Below are 17,391 nucleotides of genomic sequence, written 5' to 3'. Positions count from 1 at the left end.
CCATCCCGGGCTCAGGTGCGCCAGGCTGCGGGGTCCCATCACGCCAGCGCCTGCTAAGTGCTTTGCTGTGCACTTGTGCACTCGCTTGCCTCAGTTAATAGCACCCAGCATCGTGTGAGGAGGTACACTTACGAACCCGTTTTTACAGATGAGGAAACTGAGGCCCCAAGGAGCCCACCGTCACACAGCCAGAAGCAGCAGATTTGGAATCAAACCCAGGTCTGTCTGAGCCTGTGCCCTTAACCGCTGGCTAGGCTGACTGCGTTTGCTCTCCACTGTGCTCATAGCCCACCTCTCTTAAACCCCGGCCTCCCCTTCCTCATTCTTCCATCTCCAGGCTGCACCTGGTCCGTAGACAGCCACACAGTACGTGAGATTGCATGGAACCAATGGACTCCCGCCCCCGCCCCCCATTAGTGTCTTTATAACAGCTTTAATAATATCCGATGCTAAATGGTTATCTTTATATAAACCTATCAGATCCCACTAAAAAAGGATGCAAGGGAAAGCAATACCATTTCTAACGCTGAAATAAGATTCGTTTGCAGATTTGTTTTTATGATATTCTATGAAGTTTATTTATTTTTCCTTTTTAGACCTCTGCGAATTATCTTCCTAATAATTGGGAGAAGACCCATTGGCTGAATGGCAGCTGTAGACTTGCAGTTTGAAGGTACATCTGTTGGGTGCCCACCTTTTATGATCAGTATTTCTGCAGTCACAGGAATGAATTTCCATTGGTATACTGGCACATATATTAAAGAAGATTATTTCAGACATCTTGGTAAAAGAATGTTTGCCACGCTCAGGTTATTCCATTTGTTCACATCAGCTGTTCTTTTTTGCCAAATAGCCCTTCAGATTGGTAATATCATAAACGTAGTGCAGTGATTACAGAAAATGTTTATAGAGTTCCTACTTTAGTTCAACATGTATTTATTGAGCACCTATTTTGTGCTTAGAATTCTGCTAGATACAGGAGATCAAAAGATAAAGGAGAAATTTTTTACACTGCTAGAGTAGATGAAAGTGTAAAAAGATAATTGTGATGAAATGTGAGCAGGTCATTCCTTCATTTAATCAATGACTCTCTTATGAGTGTGACCATGAACCAGGCCATTGTTCTAGTTACCAGGGTAGAAGACTGAACAGTCAGTTTCTTCCCTTATGAAGCTTTCAGTCTGGTGAGGGAGACATTCATTTGTTAAATGATCATTTAAATATATGTCTGCAAACTGAAAGTGCTGGAGGAAAAGTTTATAACTCACAACCCAGAGCCTGACCTAAGCTGGGAATTGACGAATGCTCATTTGCCTTGGAAACACTTGCATAATATTTCCTAAATGGCAGGCACTGTTCTAAGTGCTTTACCAATATTTACTCATTTACTCCTTATGTCAACTTTATGAAATGGTTATTTTATTCTTCCTATTTTACCAATGAGGAAACTGAAACACAGAAAAATTAAGTCATTTGCCTAAAGGTTATAGTAAGTAGTAAAGCAAGGTTTGAACCCAAGCATCACAACCTATGCTATCTTACTACTATCTAAGGAAGAGATATGATGATTAAAGAGAAATCTACTTCATCAGCCAATACTGTCAGGTCCATCTTTAAAATACATCCAGCATCTGACCACTTCTCACCACCACTACCACTTTTCCACTGGGCTCAAGGCCACCATCACCTTATGTCTGGATTATAGCCCTTACGTGCCTTCAGGTCTTCCTGCATCCTCCCTTACCCCCACCACAGTCTGTATTTTGCAGCCAGAGTAGTCCTTTAAAACTAAGTCAGATCATGTCATTCCTTCAAAACCTTCCAGTGGCTCCCATCTCACCAGGAGTGGGAGGCAGAGCCCTTTCTGTGCTTAGGAGGCCCTACAAGATCCAGGCCTCCACTGCCTCTGATTTCATTTCCTGCTACCCTAGCCCTTTCTCTCTGCCTACCCACATGGGACTCATCACTGTCCCTCCGAGACGCCAGGTACACTGACAGCTTGGAGCTTTTGTGCCGTCCTTCTGTTTGGGACTTTTTTTTTTTTGGTTGTGTTGGGTCTTCATTGTTGCGTGAGGGCTTTCTCTAGTTGTGGCGAGCAGGGGTTACTCTTTGTTGTGGTGCCTAGGCTTCTCACTGTGGTGGCTTCTCTTGTTGCAGAGCACGGGCTCTAGGCGTGTGGGCTTTAGTAGTTGCAGTACACAGACTCAGTAGTTGTGGCTCATGGGCTCTAGAGTGCAAGCTCAGTAGTTGTGGCGCACGGGCACAATTGCTCCGTGACATGTGGGATATTCCTGGACCAGGGATTGAACCCGTGTCCCCCTGCACCAGCAGGCGGACTCTCAACCACAGCACCACCAGGAAGTCCCTGTTTGGGACATTCTTACTCCAGGTAGCCACATGGCTTGTTCCCTTGCTCTGCTCAAATCTTACTTCATTCCAGAGGCCTTGCTTGGTCATCCTGCCTGGGAGTGCAGTGCAAGAAAGTTCAGGTGTAAAGAACAGCATGTACAGAGTACTTGAGCAGGGAGAAAGTTTGTTTCATTTTCTTTCCCAAGGAATTAAAAGAAGGCCAATATACCAGAGCACAGATGGTGGGGGAGGCCTGTCACAAGGTGAAGTTTGAGAGGAAGCAGGAGCCAAGTCACACAGGACTTCTTAAACCACGTTGAAGACTGCTCGTTAGAAAAGAACATAGGATGCTGTGGAGGTCATTGAAAGTGTCTTCAAGGAAGAATGGTAGCGTTAATGAAAAAGCAGAGGTCAGGGCCCTGCAGGTGGGAGACGTTGTGTCAGGAAAGGAACAGAGGCAAAACGTAGCACAGGATATAGAAGCAAATGATGTTGGTGGCAGAAATAAGAAGCACACTGATCTTGGCCTCAAGTTGCTGAAATGGACAAGAATGACTAATATGGAGCAGAATATGTGAATATCACCATGTGCAAGGTACACACATCCAACATTCAAATCACACTTTGCCACATGCTGTTCTTCACACATGGGACACAACACATTTTCTGTCTTCTGGGTCTTGTTCGTCCCATACCCTTTGCCTGAGGTGTCATCCCCACCACTTCTGGCCATCCTTGTCACAGGGCAGCTTCTCCAAGTAGCCTTTCCTAATCCCATCAGCTAGATGAGTTATCATCCTCTCTTGAACCTCTTTGGACTTGGTACCTCTAAAGTGGCAATCTCTGTTCCTCCTTCTGGCATGTCCTTCCCCCGGTAAACTACTGTTTTTTAAAGATGGCAAAGTTAAAACCATCTTGTTTAAATGTCAGTGCCCTGACCAGTCAATAAATGATAGCTATAACAGTATTTATTATTATCTTATATCATCCTCAAAATCTTTCTGCGAGATAAGTATTATCTTCTTTTTATAGTTGAAGAAACAGAGATATGGAGTAATTTGCCCAAGGTCATGGAGTGCTAGAGTCTTATCTTGAACAAAGGACCATCTCATTCCAGAGCCTCACGCTGCCAAAACATTGGAGACGGAAGCTTGAGTAATTGTTACATATCAGCCACCTCATTAATTTCAGTCACTTTAATTCTCTCCATAAAACTATTTGCGTAGCTGAAAGGCAATAAGATTGGGCTCAGTTATCCAAGAGCCACATCCTGCTGCCATGCTTGTAGTGTTACAGTGGTGCCCTGCTGGTACCTTTCCTTAGTCCTGCCAAATTCCACAGCTGCCCTGAATTTTATCTAAGAGCGGATAGGTAAGGTTTGTTAGGATACCCAGAGACAGGAAGCCACAGTCATTGCTGGTGGACATGAATAGGTGAGGTTCTTTTGAAGAGCAGTTCAGCAACATGGCTCAAGAGCCTTAAAAATGGTTTGCACCCTTTGACCTAGTGATTGCACTGATAGTGTTCATACGAAGGCAATAACCCCAAAAGCTTTCTCTACACAGATACTCCTTACAGTTTTATTTGTACTAATGAAAAGTGGGAAGCACCCCAGACATCCAATAATTGTGTTAACTTGTGGTGTCTCTCTCCTACTATCCCCACCGCCGGCTGATGGACTATTATGTAGTCACGTAACTCATCATGGTAAAGACTGATATAATATGAAAAAGTCATTTTTATATAATCCCCGGTAGACAGAGCAGGCTACAGAATTGTTTACCTAGTACTTTCACGTCCTAAATCAGTGCTTGGCACCTTGTAGGTGTGCAGTACACACTTGCTGAGTGAATTATCATCACTGGCATGAATCTACTATATAGAGAAAAGGAAATATACCAAAATTTAATACTGTTTGCTTTTATGTGAGTGGGACTAAGATTGATTTTTATTCTGTCGGCTTTTTCTTTCATTTTTGTCCTTATGTTTTCTATAGTGATTACACAGGACTTACTGGGAAAAATAACCTCCATTAAGTTCTTTTGAACTTGAATCAAAGAATAGAGGGTTAGATTGGTTCCTTGCTGTAGGCCAGGCACTCTGTTAAGGACTTTACTTAAGTAATATTCTTAACTTTCTCAAAATTCCTTAAAATAAATATTACTCTCCCCATTGTATGGATGAGAATGCTGAAGCTTACAGAGGTTAAGTTACTTACTCAGGCTTGAATACTTAGTGAGTAACTGAGCCAGGACTAAAATTTAAGTCTGACTTCAAATTCTGTTGTTTTTATAATCATTTTTCTTTGTCTGCCTGATTTCTAGATGAGATTTTTTTCAGAGCCTTTTGCCATTTGTCTCAGATAGGGTCTATAGCAAAGCTGAGGTTGTAACAGCTTGTCTTTAAATTAAAAGTATAGCATTTCCAGTGTGGGTAAGGTCACTGACACCCTTGTGCTCTAATTGGCTTCAGAATTTGGTGATACAGCCACTTCCCTAGCAGCCAACCCAGATGCCACCACAATAAACATCGAGGATCCTGGTGAAACCCCAAAACATCAGCCAGGACCCCCAAGAGGCTCAGGGAGAGAAGAGGATGATGAGTTACTAGGAAATGATGACTCTGACAAAACTGAGGTTTGAACTTGTCTTTGAAATTGTTCTTTTCTTTTACCTTTTAAAAACTTTGTTCGTGCATTTATTCACTGTCTCCTGTGTGCCAGGTAGAGTGCCAAACAGTGGCAACACAAAGGTAAATCATGTAAATCAAGGTGAATCTGCCTTGGGGGAGAAACAGACAAGCAAACAGACCATTGTTATCCGTGGGATGCATGCTGGGGTTGTGGGAGCAGAAAGAAGGGGGTTGCAGAAGGCTTCCTGGAGGAAGTCACACTTAAACTGAATCTTGTTGAAATAATAGGGAACCCGGGAAGAAGGTGGGGAATGGTGATCTGGGCAAAGGGAGCAGTTTTGGTGAAGTCACAGAGACATGAAAGAACATGATACAGAAAGCACATCTTCCATCTTCATATACATTGGGAGCAAAATATAGGTGAAGACAGGAGATGAGGCTCACAGATAGGCAAGGACTCAACCCAGTAAGTATGAATTGTTTTCTGAAAACAATTGAGAACCATTGAAAGATTTTAAAGAGCATGACCAGATATGTTTAAAGACATTTAAGATATAGTGGCCCTAAATGAAAATAGATGGCTAGTGAGAAGCTGCTGCATAACACAGGGAGCTCAACTCGATGATGGGTGATGCCTTAGAGGGGTGGGATGGGAGGCTGGGAGGGAGCCACGGGAGGGAGGGGATATGGGGATATATGTATAAATACAGCTGATTCACTTTGTTGTACATCAGAAACTGGCACAACAGTGTAAAGCAATTATATCCCAATAAAGAGCTTAAAAAAAAAAAAAAAGATACAGTGGCCCTGTGGAGTATGAATTGGTGGGAGACAGACTATAGGCCAGAAAACCAGGTAGGAGACTGGTGAAGTGGCCTGAAGTAGAACTGGATACAGATGTTTAGGGGGTGGGCTCACTAGGACTCGGTGGAAAAGGGGTGAGGAAGAGAGGGAGGATTCTATGGAGAGTTCTAGGTTTCTGCATCTGGTTGAATTTTGAATATCAGAGCTGTTTTTGATTACAAAGATTTACTCCCATGTACACTGTTGGTGTGTTCCAGAAAAACAGTATTTCTAGTAATATTTTATAAATGGATCATGAGCGTGATTCACTTGAGCACACAATTTATAGCAGTGCGTTCACAGGCTTATGAAATAGTGGAGTGCCAAGTGCTCTTTGTGGAACTCCATGAAATATCAAAATAAGTACCAAAGTTCATGCCAAATTAAATAGCATTATATAGTAGATATTGTGACAAGAGCTCAGACTTAGGAGCCTGAGTTTGAATCCTGGTCTGGCTGGTAGTAAGAGCTCTGCGGTCTTGGGTAAGGCACTTCAATTTCCCTAAGCCTGGATTTCCTCAGCTGAAATATAAGGGAATAGTATGTTGGCTGTTATCATTACCCTCACAATAGCTAATATTTATTTGGTGTTTAGTAGCTTCCAGATACCATTTAAAGTTCCTTACTTGGATCATCTCATTTAATCCTTAAAACAACCCTGTATGCAAGGAACTATTCTTAGCTTCATTTCATAAATGAGAAACCTGAGGCACTTTAAGTGACTTGCCCCAGGACACACAATTGGCAGGTGCAGATGGAACTTTAAACCGAGGCAGTCTGAGTCCCTCTGTACCAGGATAGTGTATGTTAAGTGCTTGTCAAAGTTGTTGACACCCTCAGGATACAGGAATGATTTTTATTTTTTATTTTTTAAAAATATTTATTTATTTATTTTGACTGTGCCAGGTCTTAGTTGCAGCCCACGGGATCTTTGTTGCGGCATGTGGGATCTTTAGTTGTGGCACGTAGGCTTCTTAGTTGGGCATGCAGACTTCTTAGTTGCAGCATGCATGCGGGATCAGTTGCCCAACTAGGGATCAAACCTGGGCCTCCTGCATTGGGAGCACAGAGTCTTACCCACTGGACCACCAGGGAAGTCCCCAGGAATGATTTTTAGTATAACTGAGTGTATTAATTAGTCACAATTCTCCAGAGAAATAGATCAATAGGATGTGCATATGTAGAGAAAGAGATTTATTTTTTTAAAAATTACATCAGATGATTGTGGATACTTGGTGAGTCCAAAATCTGATGGAGGATGCTGGCAAGCTGTAGACTCAGGAAAGAGAATTTGAGTCCAAAGACATTCTGCTGGAGAACCAGGAAGAGCTGATGTTGTAGATGAAATCTGAAGATATCTGCTGGAGAAGTCCCTCTTGCTCAGGTCAGGTCAGCCTTTGGTTCTGTTCAGGCCTTCACCTGATTGCCTGTGGCCCACCCACATTACAGAGGGCAATCTGCTTTACTCAAAAAGTCCACCAATTTAAATGTAAAGGGTCATCCAAAAACAGCCTTACAGAAACATCCAGAACAACGTTTGACCACATAGTTGTGCATCGTGGCCCAGCCAAGTTGACACATCAAATTAACCATCACACACACGGAACAGCAGCAGACATCAAAAGTTTAAGAGGAAATGTATGGGGAAAAATCTTAAAACTGAAAACATTCTATTCATTATCTTAATTTCGTCTGGGAACCAGGAAGATACCAATATTCTGTGATAGTGACAGAATTTCCTGACCTAGCTTATGGAACATGCATCTCTGGTGTTCAGTATCTTGCAATATTAGAGCTGGAAAGAACCTTCAGTTTCCTCTATAGTAAGTCCCCTACATACAAGCCTTCAAGTTGTGAACTTCCAAAGATGCAAACGTGTGTCCACATGTCCAGTCATGTAAGTTAGTTCTCATGTCTGGCGTACATTGTCACACGCGTGCATCCTCTACAAGTGGTTGTGCTTTTGTGTACTTTACTGTACAGTACTGTATAGAGTACAGTAGTACAGTATCTTTATTTCAAGCCCAGGATGTCCAGAAGCAAGCGTAAAAGCAGCAGTGATGTAGCTGGTACAGTACTACCCAGACATCCTCAGATCATTTTTTTCAAGAGGGTAGATAGAATTGAATCCAGGAAGGAACCAGCCCAGGCGTGAGTGAAATTGCAGCTTGCCCTCCGTCTCCTGTTCCTGACGATCCTTCAGCTCTACCCTCTCCCACCCCCCTCCCTCCTCCAGTCAGTAACTCTTCTTGTCTGTTCACTGGATGCCAATCCCAGTATGCTGGCTGTTGTACTGCACTACTGTGCTTTTCAAAGTATTGTGCTGTAAGATTAAAAATGTTTCCTTCATTTTTTGTGTGTTTTTTATGTATTATTTGTGTGAAAGGTATTATAAACCTATTACAGTACTACATAGCCGATTATGTTAGTTGGGTACCTAGGCTAATTTTGTTGGACTTACAGATTGGACTTACCAACACATTCTCGGCATGGAATTCCTTTGTATGTAGGGGACTTAACTGTATTTCGGCTTCCTTCTCAAGGTATTAATGCTGTCTGTGGTATGTCAGAAAGACAGCACTTGAATACCTGCAGAAGCAGACTGCTCATTACCATGTAAAGCAGCCACTGCCACTTTTGGAAAACTTTAATAGTGGAAAATTTTTCTTTTATAATGAACAAAAAATATCTTCCTGTAGTACCTTCCCTCGTCCTGCAAAGCTCCTCAGAGTGCATCTGTACTTTTTGCTGTTTGAATCCTCTTCAGATATCTGAGGGTGGCCGTCACAGTTCCTGGCATGGGGTATGCATTCTGCTGTAGAGAGCTGTGCTCTTGGTATGGCAGTGGCCCTCCTAGTGCGCCTCTTCTAAATTGGAATTTTGGGTTTTTGTTAGAGTAGTATATTTTAAGTTTTTAATTCTTTAGAGTGAGTCAATATATCAGAGTTTTGAGAATTCAGGTGGTGATAGTACTGAGGATGTTGAGGTGTTGGAAGAGGAAAAGATATTTACACTGACTGCCTTCTGTAGGTATGTTTGTATGTGTATATGCATATATATGTTGTTTTATATAATAATTAAGTGAATCGTTCCTGTTATCCTATAAGGTAGATCTTGTTACCTATACTTTTTATTTATTTTTGAAAAATATTTATTTTATTATTTATTTCTTTATTTTGGCTGCACCAGGTCTTAGTTGCAGCACACAGGATCTTCATCATAGCATGCAGGATCTTTAGTTGCAGCATGCAGACTTCTTAGTTGTGGCATGTGGACTTCTTAGCTGCAGCATGCATGCAGGATCTAGTTCTCTGACCAGGAATCAAACCCGGGCCCCAGGCATTGGGAGCATGGATCCTTACCCTATTGGACCACCGGGGAAGCCCTATTGCCTATACTATGAAGATAAGAAAGACTGAGATGGGTCTAAGGATTTGATGAAGCCATCCCCTAGTGGAGGGACCAGGATTTGAAACCTTTCATCAGGCTGAGAATTGGGCATGGCTATAGTAAAATTGATTGATGAATGCAGAAGGGTTTGGCCTTTCGTACATCTTGATTTTCCATCAGACCGTCTCTCTTTCTCTCTCTCTGGGTAGCTAGAATGAGGAAATTACTTCTGTGTTGATTATGTTTTATTTTACCTTTGACAGTTACTTGCTGGACAGAAGAAAAGCTCCCCCTTCTGGACATTTGAATACTATCAAACATTCTTTGATGTAGACACTTACCAGGTTTGTAAACCAGTTTTACCTCTCTTTTGACATATAATGCAGACTTATTTCTTCTATAGTTAAACAAGCAAGTAATGTGAAAGGTTTTATATACTGAATATGGTCTTTGAAAGTAAAGGGTCATTAGTATTTAAAAATACTAAATGAAATAATTAAAAAAATACTCAATAAAAGCCCTAATAACTGAGTTTCAATTTTGCAGTAAACTTATTAAACTTTAAGAAAAAAATCTTCAGTAGACTTACTGCTGTGCTGTTTTGCAGGTCTTTGACAGGATAAAGGGGTCTCTTTTGCCAATACCAGGAAAAAATTTTGTGAGGTTATATATCCGCAGCAATCCAGATCTCTATGGTACGTGTAGTGCTGTTTTGATTCTTTTCCATGTACCAGCCAAGCTCAGGTGAGTGTGCAGGTTGCCTGGAAAGTTGGAGAAGCGCACTGTTGGTGGGCCTGCAGTGTTTTATGTGACTCTTCTGAGCTTCGGTAGCAGCCATTGCAAAGAATTGTGGAGAAAATGCAATTATATGTTCTATTAATGCCCTGATAACAAGTAATGGTATGTCCTTTGAAAGTCTTCAGATGTCATTACAAATTCGAGACAAATGAAGTCACTTTGTGTAAGAGGAGATGGTTGATGGTAATTTTAGAGGGTTTGGTGGTTGAGGTGAGGGTCGAGGAGGTTATCTCACACTTATTCATTGATGTGCTGAGTTCCAGCTCTGCCCTCAGACAGGCTCGCTTCCCCTTGAAAGTCTGTAAGAGGATGGGCCAGGGGATAAATGCCACTCCCACTTCCCTGCTATCTGAGAAGGGGTCAGAGGTCCATCCAGTGCTCCCGAAGGAAAGGGCTCAAACAACGGTGGCCTCTGAGGGTAGAAGAGAGCCAGCGGCTCTGAGTGCTTCTGTGTGCGGGTGCTGTACGAAACACTTGGTGTACACGGGCACACTTACAACAACCTTTGGGATAGATAGTGTTATCCCCATTTTCCAAATGAGGTAGCTGGTGCTCAGTTGGGGTTCAGTAATATATATGCTCAATCCTAAACATTAAGTATTAGAGCAATTATACATGTTGATTATAAGAGGAAAAGGAATTCATGAGAATCTATTGCATGCCAGTCACTGCATACACTCTTTAATTCTTGCAACAAGGCTATATATTAAATGCTATTATCACTGTTTTCCATGTGAGAAAACTAAAGCTGGGAGTTGTCAAACTGAAAAGGTAGAACTTGGACTTCCCTGGTGGCACAGTGGTTAAGAATCCACCTGCCAATGCAGGGGACACGGGTTTGATCCCTGGTCTGGGATGATCCCACGTGCCACGGAGCAACTAAGCTTGTGTGCCACAGCTACTGAGCCTGCACTCTAGAGCCTGAGCTCCGCAACAAGAGAAGCCACAGCAGTGAGAAGCCCGCACACCACAATGAAGAGTAGCCCCCGCTCACCACAGCCAGACAAAGCATGTACACAGCAACAAAGACCCAACGCAGCCCCAAATAAAATAAATATGTTTATAAAAAATAATAATAATAAAAAGTAGAACTCCCATTTGCAACATCATGGATGAACTTGGAGGGTGTTATGCTTAGTGAAATATGTCAGACAGAGACAAATGCTGTATGATATTGCTTATACGTAGAATCTAAAAACTAAAACAAACTAGTGAATCTAACAAAAAGAAACAGACTCAGGGAATTCCCTGGCGGTCCAATGGTTAGCACTGGGTGCTCTCATGGCCGGGGGCCCAGGTTCAATCTCTGGTCAAGGAACTAAGATCCCACAAGTCACGCTGCACAGCAAAAAAAAAAAAAAAAGCAGAAAGACTCACAGGTAATGAGAACAAACTAGTACTTACCAGTTGGGAGAGGGAAGGGAGGAAGGAAGGGCAAGATAGGGGTAAGGGATGAAGAGGTACAAACTACTTAAGTATAAAATAAACAAGCTGTAAGGATATATTATGCAGCACAGGGAACATAGCCAATATTTTATAATAACTATAAATGGAATTTAACCTTTAAAAATTGTGACTCACGATGTTGTACACTTGAAACCGATATAATACTGGAAATCAACTATACCTCAATTAGAAAGTAAAAGTCACACTAGCACCTAGTTTAGTGTTATATAAAACCCGTATTTATTCTATTAGCCTGGTGCTTTTAAGCTACAGAACCGTTTCATCAAATGGCACAGATGTCCAATATTTAAAACCAGTCAAAGTGGAACTGCTCTGGTGGAAGTTGAGGAAGGTCTCCCTTGCACTCAGGTTCCTCTCTCAGGGACAGAACCAGGAATCCATGGAATTCCTGGAGCTCCCGTGAGTGTGGTGTGACAACCATTGCCTTGGCCCAGGCCTCTCAGCTACAGGTTGCCGGGGTGTTGTCTCTTTCCAGCTCTCTTACTCATTCTTACTTTTAGCGGGAGAACCTCTTGAGAGGCAGGCTCTGTGTGTGAGGAATCCACATTGTCAGTGCCTGGTGGAGGGCTTGCCACAGAGTATTTTGTGCTAGAAACTGAGAATTCAAAGATAAAGTCATGATCTCCACCCCCGAGGAGAAAGAAGAGAGGGAGCCAGTGTCTGTGGGGCACCTAACAGGTGCCAAGCATGGAGTTCAGCACTGTTTTACTATGTTACACTGTTTTATTTCCCACACTCCACGGTAGCCTTATCTTACAAAAGAGAAGAACTGAGGCTTGGGGAGGACAGCTTGCCCGTAGTCACAGAGTTGGCAACAACAACAATAGCAAACACTCAGAGCACTTGGTATGTGCCAGGCCCTGTTGTTAGGGAAGAACCTGTATTAACTCCTGTAATCCTCATGACAACCCCAGCTTTATGAGGCGGGTGCTATTATTATCCCCACTGTATAGATGAGGACACTGAGTCACATAGAAGTCAAGCAACCGGCCTAAGATCACACAGCGAGTAAGGGGCGGCGCTCAGGATTCACGTCAGCACCGTAGCTTGTGACCCGTATTCTTCATCTGTGTGTTAGGCTGTCTCTCGTGACAAGGCCAGAATCTGAGCGCAAAGCATCCTTCTCTCGACAGCATTATTAACCTCAGGAGCTTATAGACACGGTTGAAAAGAAGGTACAACATCAGTAAAATGTTTTCTAGCAGAGAGGGCTGGGGCTCCTGGGGTAGGTTGGAGGAAGGTGGTCAGGAAGAAGGGAACAGAAGAGCCAATCTGCAGAATTGGAGGGAAAGACTGATGAATTTGACTACATTTAAACTAAAATTTAAAATTTCTACACCACAAAATAAACCATAAGCAAGGTAAAAATAAAATAAATAAATAAACCACAGACCAAAGATAATATTTCATTGCATATAAGCCTCAAAGGGTGCAAAGCAAGAATACATGTAAAATACCTACTGATTATAACAGTAACACCAGTTGTAAGTTCTGGGGAAAAATGAGCAAGTCACAGAAAAGGAAACCCAAATGGCCAATAAATATATGAAAAAAATGCTTAGCCACACCTGTAATCGGGGAAATAAAAACTAAAACAGGATATTATTTGTGTCCATCATTTTAGCAAACATACAACTTGGCTTGTCTTCATTCATTCATTCAATTAATTCAACAAACAGAGCACTTACTGTTCTAGGGACTGGAAGTACAGCAGTAAATAAAACAGACAAAAATCCCTGCCCTGAGACAGTTTATAATCTAAGTTTAACAATAGACAAAGAAAATAATTAAAATGCATAGTGTGCTGGTGATAAATGCGAAGGTGAGAACTTAGAAGCAGAGAAGAAAGACAGTAAATGTTTATGTAGGAGGGTGGATGTGAAATTTTAAAAAATTTAAAGGTGAATTTTGAGTAAATACCTGAAGGAGTTGAGAGCAATACATGTACGTGTCTCAGGAAAGAGCATTTGAAAAAGAGAGCTGAGCACGTGCGAAAGCCCTGAGGCAGGATCTTGCCTCATGTGCTCAAAGAACATGAAGAGACCAGTGTGGCTGGGCCGGAGTGAATACGGGTGTCTAGTGGATGAGGTCAGAGGGACAGTGTGGAGGGGCACATCACATAGGGTCTTGTAAGCACGTGAAGACTTCGGCTTTTGCTTGAGAGAGATGCCATTGAAGGGTCTGAACAATGGAGCGTCATGCGCTAAGCCAGCTTTTCATAGACATTGATACCGAGTGTTGCCAAGGATATGGAGTAAGGGGAACTTTTGTATAGTGTGGGTGGGTATGTAACACAAAGTGGAGCAGTTTGAAGATGCTCATACCCTACAACTTAGCAGTTCTACTCCTAGATAAAGATTCTTAGAGAAACTCACATATATACAAGAAGACATATAGAAGAATATTATTATTCATTGCTTCAGCATTGCTTTTAATAGCAAATATTTAGAAATGACCAAAATATTCATCAGCAGGAGAATGGATCAATAAATTATAGTGTGTTCATATACAGAGTTCTGTAGATTTTCAAAATGAATGTGATATATAAGCATCAACATGGATACATCTCAGAACAATACTCAGTGGGGAAAAAAGCATGTAGTAGAAGGATATGAGTAGTATGACAGCATTAGAAAGATTTGAAAAAAAGGCATGATGAGTACACCAGTGTTTGTTTTATCATTCTTTGGGCTTTTCTGTATGTTAGAAATATTTTATGATATTAAAATGCACAATTGGGACGTCCCTTGTGGCGCAGTGGTAAAGAACCCGCCTGCCATTGCAGGGAACATGAGTTCAATCCCTGGTCTGGGAAGATCCCACATGCCGTGGAGCAACTAAGCCCGTGCGCCACAGCTACTGAGCCTGCCCTCTAGAGCCCGCGAGCCACAACTGTTGAGCCCGTGTGCCACGCCTAGAGTCTGTGCTCTGCAACAAGAGAAGCCACCGCAGTGAGAAGCCTGTGCACTGCAACGAAGAGTAGCCCCTGCTCGGTGCAACTAGAGAAAGCCTGTGTGCAGCAACAAAGACCCAACGCAGCCAATAAATAAATAAAAATAAATAAATTTATTTTAAAAATGCACAGTACAAACAAAATTAACGATCCCTCCCACCCCACCCCATGATTAGAGTAGGAAGCTGGCAGGAATGAGGAAGAGAGAACACAGAATGACGTATGGTGGCAGGCCTGGGAGGAGCAGGTGGTTGTGTGTCTCTGGAGGTCAAGCTTTCTGTATGCCTGAGTGCACCAGAGGCAGCGACTGTGTCTGTTACACATCACTGTGTGCCCAGCACCAGCCCAGGGCCCAGAGGATAGTAGGTATTTAGTAAATAACGGCTGACAGGATCCGATCGTCTCTGCTTTCTAGTTACGGGTACTGTACTGTTTTGGCCACTTGTGGTCGCATGCTTCGATGGTCTCGGCCCATTAACAATACATGGTCAGTTTTGTTCAGTTGTTCAGCAAAGCTTTGGGGGATTTTTAAATTACTGCTGTTGGTTGTGAGGGTTTTTTTTTAAATTGCTGTTCGATATTGTATGTGTTAGGCACTGAGAATAGCACAGTGAACAGGATCTAGTCCTCGCCTAGCAGAGCTTGTGCCTGCAGCCAGTGAGTAAGTGGCGGTCTTTGGGAAACTGAGCTTGGTGACTCTCCAGAGCCTCCCGGTCAAGTGCTTGTGCTCCCTTCCTACCTTTAGGGACCACGCTGACTTTGAAAAGTGCTCATTCATATCTGTTAGTCATCTCCCAATAACTGTATTAATTTGCTCGTGATCTGTCACGGTGCCTGCAATTATCCCCAAAGATATTGCAGAATATTAGTGAAATTGAAAAATGAAACCCATAGAACTTATTAAAATCTCTAAATTTAAAAATTGTATTTGTTCTAAGAGTCCGTTTTCTAGATGGGGAGGAATAAGGATGGTATTCAGGAGATCAAGCGAAATGATGAAAGGGTCTTACAAAACTCATCCACTTAGCAGAATATTTTGTAATCACTAAAAAAGAATAAGCCTGTTTTTATGAACAGCTAGAGTAGAATCCCCAGGACATAATAAGGTGGAAAAACATATGTATGTTAGCATTTGTCTAACACACACACTCACAAATATGCATTTGCTTATACGTGTATAGAAATCTCTGGCAGGATTCACCAGAAACTGGCTACAGTGGTGAGCTCTGTGGAGGGAAAATGCATAACTAGGGAACCGAGAGGAAAGGAAGTTTACTTTTCTCTCTGTTCCCTTTTGTGCCTTTTGAACATGAACTATGTACATGTATTACTTTTTCATTAAAAAAAGAAAGAAAAAAAGAAAGACACAAACACACACACACACCCCCATGGTGATTTGTTAGGTTAAATGAACTCTTTCCTGAAGTGTTCTGCTTGCCCTACTCTTCCATTTAGACAGCAAAGGACCTATATGGTTTAAAAAATTTTTCTCTGGCATTAGCATTTGACACATATAAAGGAAGTAACCTTTGCTTCCTGTATTCTAATGGCGAAAGTTTAACAAAAATGTCCATGAATTTTTTGAATGATCCTCCAATAAAAGAAGCTATAAACAAATCAGTGTCTTTATTCACCCAATGGTGGAAGGTGTTTTGGTCCGTACGTTTCAATCCTCCCTGCCTTTAAGGCAGCTAATTATCGAGTTAAAAAAATTCCCACTAAATGAGCACTGATTCCATCTAAAATTCATTTTCACTCGCTTACATGAATAGGGGAAGGAAGATAAGAAATTATTCTATGAAAATCTAAAAGCTGGTTCATCATTTTCTTGCCTGAATTTTCTGGTTTCCTTTGCAGGCCCCTTTTGGATATGTGCCACATTGGTCTTTGCCATAGCAATTAGTGGGAATCTTTCCAACTTCTTAATCCATCTGGGAGAGAAGACATACCATTATGTGCCCGAATTCCGAAAAGGTTGGTGAATAGCTTGACTCATTTGGAATGCTGTCAGTTGGTAACTGTGAGTTCTTTTTACCCACTGAACTATTGGACCCCTGTCTGTAGGTCCTGCAGCCCCTGTTTTCTGTATTTAAGGGTTCTAACATACCTACTGTCTCAAAATTAATCATCCATGTGTATAAGTCCACGTAGTCTTTTTATTTGCTATTGTGGTAAAATGTATATAACCTAAAATGTACCGCTTTAACCATTTTAAGTGTACAATTCAGTGGCATTAGGTATATTCACAGTAGCGTGAATCTGCATACTCTTTTGGAAAACTGTAAGGCAAGGCCCCATAGCAATCGGAATTTATCCCAAAAAAAGTACAAAATAAATAAAAAGCAGTGTGCACGACTGTTTCCACTGCAGCGTTATTTGTATTATCCAAATGTTGGAAACAATAGGGGCATTGTTATTTAAGGCACAATGACTGAGCTAGCCGGATCTGTAGCCATTAATTAGGAAGCATTTAGAGCAATATGGACAACTTGTAATCCAGACTTATGCCAGGGCTGTTAGCAACTTTGTTAAAGAGAAGTCTTCAAATGGTCAGGGCCTAGAAGGGAAAACACAGAAGTGAATGCGTCCTAGTGATGGGCTTGTGGATGACATTCTGATTTTAAAACTTCCTTTCTTGTGGCAGTATTCGATAGCTGGGGAAAAAAAAAACAAACAGCTTTTAGGGACTTGCAGATGACAGCCACTCCAAGATCGGGGCGTTTGGCTCTGCAGGAGATTGGCCTGTGCCACTTTCTCCGTTCTCTCCTTGCCTCCCTCCGTCCCCGCCAGCCTGCTCTCCTGTTGAGATCCTGTATAAGAGCATGGGTCCGGGAACCAGGCCATCGGCTTCCCGCTGCAGCTCCACCACTCACTAGCTTCTACCTTGTTGGACAATTTACTTCATCTCTCTTGGCCTCGGATTCCTTATCAGTGAAATGGGAATATGAATACCTATATAT

The 17,391-nt window shown here is 42.0% G+C and overlaps 1 protein-coding gene across 2 annotated transcripts in view; it reads left to right on the top strand.

Annotated features, from left to right (window-relative positions):
* Positions 1 to 17,391, top strand: part of YIPF1 (Yip1 domain family member 1) — a 34,599-nt gene that overhangs the window by 270 nt on the left and 16,938 nt on the right. Inside the window, exons 2-7 of one of the 2 annotated variants that reach the window (XM_057711332.1) lie at positions 149 to 219; positions 597 to 673; positions 4,822 to 4,985; positions 9,477 to 9,557; positions 9,821 to 9,908; positions 16,289 to 16,405. In XM_057711332.1, the coding sequence (XP_057567315.1) occupies positions 646 to 673; positions 4,822 to 4,985; positions 9,477 to 9,557; positions 9,821 to 9,908; positions 16,289 to 16,405 (478 nt within the window). In that variant the 5' untranslated portion in view covers positions 149 to 219; positions 597 to 645. The remainder of the gene's footprint in view (positions 1 to 148; positions 220 to 596; positions 674 to 4,821; positions 4,986 to 9,476; positions 9,558 to 9,820; positions 9,909 to 16,288; positions 16,406 to 17,391) is intronic. The other variant, XM_057711322.1, reaches the window with a different exon arrangement.

This window comes from Hippopotamus amphibius, chromosome 1 (genome assembly GCF_030028045.1).
Source record: "Hippopotamus amphibius kiboko isolate mHipAmp2 chromosome 1, mHipAmp2.hap2, whole genome shotgun sequence".
NCBI classification, from domain to species: Eukaryota; Metazoa; Chordata; class Mammalia; order Artiodactyla; family Hippopotamidae; genus Hippopotamus; species Hippopotamus amphibius.
The sequence above is the reverse complement of the archived record's forward strand: the minus strand, read 5'-3'. Positions and strand labels throughout refer to the sequence as shown.